This window comes from Trichosurus vulpecula, chromosome 5, assembly GCF_011100635.1.
Source record: "Trichosurus vulpecula isolate mTriVul1 chromosome 5, mTriVul1.pri, whole genome shotgun sequence".
Classification (NCBI taxonomy): Eukaryota; Metazoa; Chordata; class Mammalia; order Diprotodontia; family Phalangeridae; genus Trichosurus; species Trichosurus vulpecula.
The window spans coordinates 62944593-62950755 of record NC_050577.1 but is presented as its reverse complement, the minus strand read 5'-3'; the positions used below and the strand labels follow the sequence as shown (position 1 = coordinate 62950755).

At 50.2% G+C, this 6163-nt stretch overlaps 1 protein-coding gene across 1 annotated transcript; it reads right to left on the bottom strand.

Annotated features, from left to right (window-relative positions):
* Positions 1-3942: 3942 nt before the first annotated feature.
* PTF1A (pancreas associated transcription factor 1a) lies at positions 3943-5561 on the bottom strand. Its single transcript, XM_036758824.1, has 2 exons — positions 4751-5561; positions 3943-4145 (listed from the first exon to the last, which is right to left on the bottom strand). Exons 1-2 carry the CDS (start codon positions 5559-5561, stop codon positions 3943-3945), a joined length of 1014 nt encoding a protein of 337 aa, XP_036614719.1.
* Between the last annotated feature and the right edge of the window lie 602 nt (positions 5562-6163).

Here is a 6163-nt window from a genome sequence, read left to right as displayed (position 1 = left end):
TTTCCAGTAGAGAGATCATAAAATGCACCTTATACTGGATTTGCTGCTTCTTTATTATGCTAAATGGTCTCGGGCACTAAAGGCAGACTTTAGAATCTGCCTGTCCTGTGGCACTTGGCGGTGGTGCGGCGCTCAGAGCCTCAATGGGCACCATGGGTGTTCTGTGGTTAGAGCGTTTGGGTCAGTAAGACACAGGCTTTCCAGAAGTCGAATTTGGAAAACTGCTTTTATAATCACTTATCCAAAAAGGGGGAGGGGGGAGAATTGGAAGGAAAAGAGGCGGGCGACTTAGAAAGAAGGTTGAATACCTGTCACTCAATCTGCCCACACGCTGGTCCTTACAGTGCCAAGCAATATTTACTGACCAGTAAAGCCTTCCAGCCGGAGCAAATCTCTCAGCCAGACTGTGCAACTAGAAGAGAGAGCCCCGGGAATCAGTTACATCAGGGCAGCTCTCCTCTCCTCCCAAAGAAGGAGAGAGACCCTGAAATGATACTTTCGTTCTGCTTTTCCTACAGCATTTTTTTTTAGGGACCGAGGCACTAGAATGAATGGATTATGAGTAAATAAAAAGAAACTGTCAGTCTCTTTGAAGGTTGTGTTTAAAGGGACTTGCCAAGTCAGGACAGGAGAGTGACAAGATAGAGACCCTGGTGTTTTACATTCGAAGCCCGGCTCTTCCGCTTGATCTGCACCATACTAAAGGATGTGTTGAAGCATTGAATCACCTCCCCACCAAAAAAGGGGGGGGGGCGCCAAAAGAAAAGGTGCCACCTCACAATGATTGTAGTGTTTTGACTTCCTAGTGCCGAATTACTACAGCCAATTGAAATGAAGGTCTACACACCCAGAGAAAACGGGGCAACACTTCCATAACTTATAATTAAGTTGGAGTCCGAATAACATTTGACTTTCTAATGAGTGTAATGAGATTACATGCCTGATAGAAGCATTTGTGCAAAAGCGACTTTCTGTGTTTAATGAGGCCCTAATACTCAGGATAAAATCAAATTATTTTTTCTCTTCTCATTTTCCCTATTCTCTTTTCTCTCCTCTTCCTTCTCCTCTTTCCCTCCATCTTCTTTCCTTTCCCTTCCCTTCCTTTTCCTTCCCTTCCCTCCCTCCCTCCCTCTCTGTCTCTGTCTCAGTCTCTGTTCTCTCTGCCTCTCTGTTGGTCTCTATCTCTGTCTCTTGTATCTTCTTGTTTTTGTCTCTCTGTCTTGTGTCTCACTCACTGTCTCTCCTTTCTGTCTTTTTTTCCGTCTGCTTCTATCTCTGTGTCTGTCCGTTTCCATGTCTCTGTCTGTCTCCCTTCCCTCCTAAAATTCAGCTTTAATTGTAAAACCTTCACAATCTTTCAGAAAAGGCAAAATACTCTGAGAATGGAAAAGATTCGTGGGATATGTGATGAGGAAGAATTTTAGGGCGGAGGAGGGTTTAGGATCGCATATATCTGTGTGTCTGGGCAGCCTTCTCAGCATGGAGATTGCTAGAGGGGATTTCCCCTTTAATTACTGTTGGATGAGGTCCATAGCATCCACAGGAGCATGGGGGAACACTAAATGTGTCTGTAAGTAGGTTAAAGCGATTAGCATCCTGGCGACATATTGCTTCCGATCTGTCAGTTCTAGAAGAAAGTGAGTATTTGGGAGGGAAACTATGAATTATACCTTGACTGGCTAGGCATCACTTCGCCTCTGCTCATCAGGTCAGCTCGGAAACATTAGAGCCCACGGCCTGGAGCCTCGGGTACCACGGGAAAATCAGCACCTGCGGTGCTGGCCAGCAGCAGTAGCAGTAGCAACACGCAATTCCAGGTCCACCACATGCTTCCCCCTTCTCCCTCTGCCGACCACTGCCCTCTACCCTCCCCCTCCCCCATCCCCAAGGGTAGACCAAGCTAACCATTCTACTTTATCCACTCAATCTCTAGCTCACTTTTTTTTTGCTTTTGCATTTGCCCCCGCGAGTACCGGCAGTCTCTGGGACTAAGACCTATGGCCCTGAACCCTACGGTCCTTGGAAGAAGATTGGAGATGAGTTGGCAGGACTATGGAGAGAGCTACCATCTCAGTCACTCAAACCAGAATTAAGGGAGGCAGACAAGCAAGCAGGCCTTCAGGGATGCCTGTGGGCAGCAGCTTGACCTCAATTCCAGCCATAAATCCTCCCCTTTTTATCCTTTCCCACCCCCAGTTTAGGTGGCAGTTTGCCAGTTTTTAACCCCCATCATCTCCCCTTTCTCTGATGTCTAAGGATCCTTTCCAATACCTCAGGTGGACCCCAAATTGCTGACCTGCAAAAAAGATTCTGTTGCAGTCAAGATGAATTAAGCACAAGGAGGAAACTAATTACAAAAATGGCATTTGGTTTGGTCTAACCTTCATTTCTCCCTACCCACACCACATACACTTTTTCTTATTCCTCCTGATCCCTGATCTTCTATTTCCTAAATTGCTTTGCATTTTGCTGAGAATTGTGGTCAGACTTCCCCACTAACAGTTTTTGTTCATTGCTGAGGTTATCCTTCATACTCTCTTGTGTTCCAAGTCAGCCTCTCCTCTAGTGCCTCCCCAATCTGTAGCAGTCCATCCCCACCTCCACCCTACCAATTGACCCAGGGCATCTGTGAATGCCTGTGCAGTTGGTGGGCTCCACTTGAATTAGCCCACAAAAACTTTGGAAATGTGCGGTGGTCCTGGGACTTGATATGTGGTGTAAGCTCTCTAAAATGAACCAAAGTAACTATTGCTAAGATTTTAATTGGAGATTGAGAAAGTAAATTACTTTTGGAAGCAGATTAGTGGTGACCTGAGAAGATCCATGGAGAGAATCCCTATTTCAGTCATTCAGGCAGGAGATATGGGAGGGCATTACCCCTTTGGGGAACATTTCATGTCTCAGGCAGGACCAAATATTTAAAGGTGATTCAAGTGCAACCCCATCCACTCTACAACTATGAGTGAGAGGGGTAAAGTGACTTGTCAAGGAGGACATAGCTAATAAGTGTCTGAATTAGGATGTGAAGTCCTGTCTCCTTGATTCCACAATACAGAAGGAGATGGAGCTAACACAGGTCAAGCAACTGGCCCAAGGTCACATAGGGAGTAAGTAGTTGAGTCAGGATTTGAACCCAGGTTCTCTGACTCTCTACCTCTGGTACTCTTGTCAGTACACCAGGACACCACCCCTAGTCCTAAGATCACAGGATTTAGAGCTGGAAAGGACTTTAACTATTTAATATAACTCCAATATAGTACAATCTATATCACCTTACAGATAAAGAAAATGAAGCCCAGAAGAGGTAAAGAAAATGACTTGTCCCAACATCTGTCCTACTTACCTCACAGAGTTTTTGTGAGACCATAAGTGAAAACACTGTAAATAGCAAAGTGCATCATGGAAGTAAGGTTAGTTTTTACTTCTCTCCCTTACATTTCTTCCTAAAAGGATATACCAGACAGGATGTAAATGTATACATATATTCACATTCATATTTTTTCTCTTCCTCTGACTTAACTTCCCAAAGTGGATTGATCCTTCTCTCAGAAGTTTCCTTGGCTCCCCAGATTCTCCTGACCATAGGTAAATGATGTAGGTGGGGGAAGAGTGTAAATCACATTTATTAACAACACAATAAACCATATCTGGTAATAAATTATCATTCGTTCCGGCAAGAGTTTTTCCCAGTCTTGTAGAGTTCTGCCCAAGGTGCTGTGAAGATTATATACTATTGCATATTTTTTTAAGAAATCAGGATAAATTATATAAATTATGCATTTTTAAAAAGACAGTCTACTTCATTAACCGTTCTGAGTAATAAATAGATAAATAACAAACTGTTGATTGCCATTAGGAAAATGTGATTCTTAAATTAAATTTACAAAAGATATTTACACCTGCAGTGTGCACGGAGGCACGATCCGTGGGAGGCTGGTGTCCTTAGGACACAAAATCAAAGGGTGGTTCATTCTCTATGTTGTTGAGGGAGGATTTGTTGTTTAGTTTCCTGGGGTCTTCTGGAGTCCACACTTTCGCTGTTCGGATAATGTTTTGCTCTTTGAGTTGCTTTTCATCTGTCCACGACAGAGAATGCCCTGCCAGGGGCGGAAGTCCATAATCTGGGTCGCTGGGGGATGGGGATCCTAATCAGATAAGGGGGGAAAAGGAGAGAGATTGTAAATATCAAGTCAAACATTCAGTGTTCCCTTATTGTCCCTTCTTATTCCCCTTCTTATCCCCTCCAAGGCAGCAGGTGTCTAACGGTTCCTCAGAGATGACCCTCTCCCCAGTCTCCTTTACCCTTCCTTGGGTTCTTCCTTTTCTCTAATTCCCCTTTCCCTAGTTCTGTCTATGGCCAGTCTGCCCAGTCCCAATGTCTTCAGGGGCCGCCTGCCGCACGCCCTCTTTTAGCTAAGGTCAGAGGGGAGAGAGTTTTTCCGGTTATTGAAAGAAGGGGAGGGGCGAGGGCGGGGGCATAAGCGCTGGTGAAAGCTGACTCTGCTCTCTAAGATTGCGCTTGTCTCCTGGGCTGACTCGTGTGTGTGTGTGTGTGTCTGTCTGTCTGTCTGTCTGTCTGTCTGTCTCTGTCTCTGTCTGTCTGTTTCTGTGTGAGCAAGCTCGTGAGCTGGCTGGTTGGTCCGCCGGGCAGGTCGTGGGTTGCCTGCTATTCTATCTGTGAGCTCTCATCCAATTTGAGTCTTTCTCAGGTCTGGGCTCCCTCCGTCCCCGGGCTCAGGGGGCCACTTACGGGTGCCCCGGTGGCAGATGATGACCTTCTTGGCCTGGCTCCCGAGACCGTCCCCTCCCAGACCACCGCCGGCCCCAGCTCTGACGTAGCCTCCACCTCCTCCTCCGCGAAGGGGGAGGTCAGACTGGACAAGCTCGCTCAGGAAGTTGATGTAGCCGATGGCGAGGCGCAACGTGTCCACCTTGGAGAGTCGCTTCTCGTAGGGCAACGTAGGGATGTGCGAGCGCAGCCCTTCGAAGGCGTCGTTGATAGACTGCATCCGCCGCCTCTCCCGCACGTTGGCCGCCTGCCGCAACTGCTGCAACTCCGCCTCAGAGCGCACCCGCCGCCGCCGCCGCGCCGCCGCCGCCGCCGCCGCCGCCGCCGCCGCAGCGGCTGCGCTGCTCAGTCCCCGCAGCCGCCCCCCGGGGGAAAGCACCGTGCCTCCTCCCGAGCACTGATAGGCGAGGCAGGGCGCGGGAGACCTCGGGCTGGGGGAGTCTGGGAAGCTGCTGCCGCCGGAGGGCGCCCCGGCTTCGCAGCAGAAGCCGCCTCCGGCGTCTGACTCTCCGGGGACCCCCGGCGGCGCCCCTGGAGGGTGCTGGGCAGACTGGGGAGGAGGCAGGAGTAGCCGCGCTCCGTCCCGGTAGTAGTACTCGTGTAGCTGGTGGCTGAGAAAGTCCACCTCCGCCTGCTCGTCCGGCAGCAGCTCTTCGCCGTCCTCCAGGGGGTCCCGGGAGGATTGGTCAGTAAAGAAGTCCTCCTCATCAAAATAGGGCGAGGGGAAGGCGTCCAGCCCCCCTGGAAAGTGCTCCAGTAGCACTGCGTCCATGTTCGACTCCTGGGGGCTTAGGTTTTGCTGTGCCGTGCCCCCCTCCCGCCTCCTCACTTTGCACTACTTCTCTACTTCTCGCCTCTCTCCTTTCAGAGACTTGGTGCACTGAAGGTAGGTGAAGACGACCTTCTACACTCCCACCTCCCGCCCCGCCCCTGCCCTCGGAAACTGTAGCAGACGCTCAGGTTACGGGGCTGCACCCGTCGCAGCAGTGCGGTGCGCTCTGGAGGGCTATCGGGGACTTGCTTGGGCTGAGGACCGGCACGCGAGGATTCTTATAACTACATCCACAGGCGCGTGCCATGGACCAGCCGTGCCAGCCAATCAGAGTGTGAGGGGTGCGTGCTGGGGTAAGGGGGGTGTGGAAGAGGGAGGCACCGACTGATTTGGAGAGAGTGGGGTGGGTGGGGAGGACAGAGATGGGACATCGGGAGCAGACGTGACGACTTTCTAGTCCCCTCCCCTCCCTTTCCCTTCGCAGAAAGCGTAGGGGTAAAGGAGGGGGCGGAGCCCACACAGGGTGGGAAGGGAGACCAGGGCGGGGGCCATAAAGTCCTCCCCTTCTCGAAGCTACCAGTTTTTGCACCTGCGAGCTCGGC

Bases quoted from the DNA above. Each gene is read 5' to 3' on its own strand.
- PTF1A (XM_036758824.1), bottom strand. From the start codon at position 5,561: ATGGACGCAGTGCTACTGGAGCACTTTCCAGGGGGGCTGGACGCCTTC. The intron at 4,146-4,750 runs GTAAGTGGCCCC...TTATCTGATTAG, and splicing joins CATCTGCCACCGGGGCACCC to GATCCCCATCCCCCAGCGAC.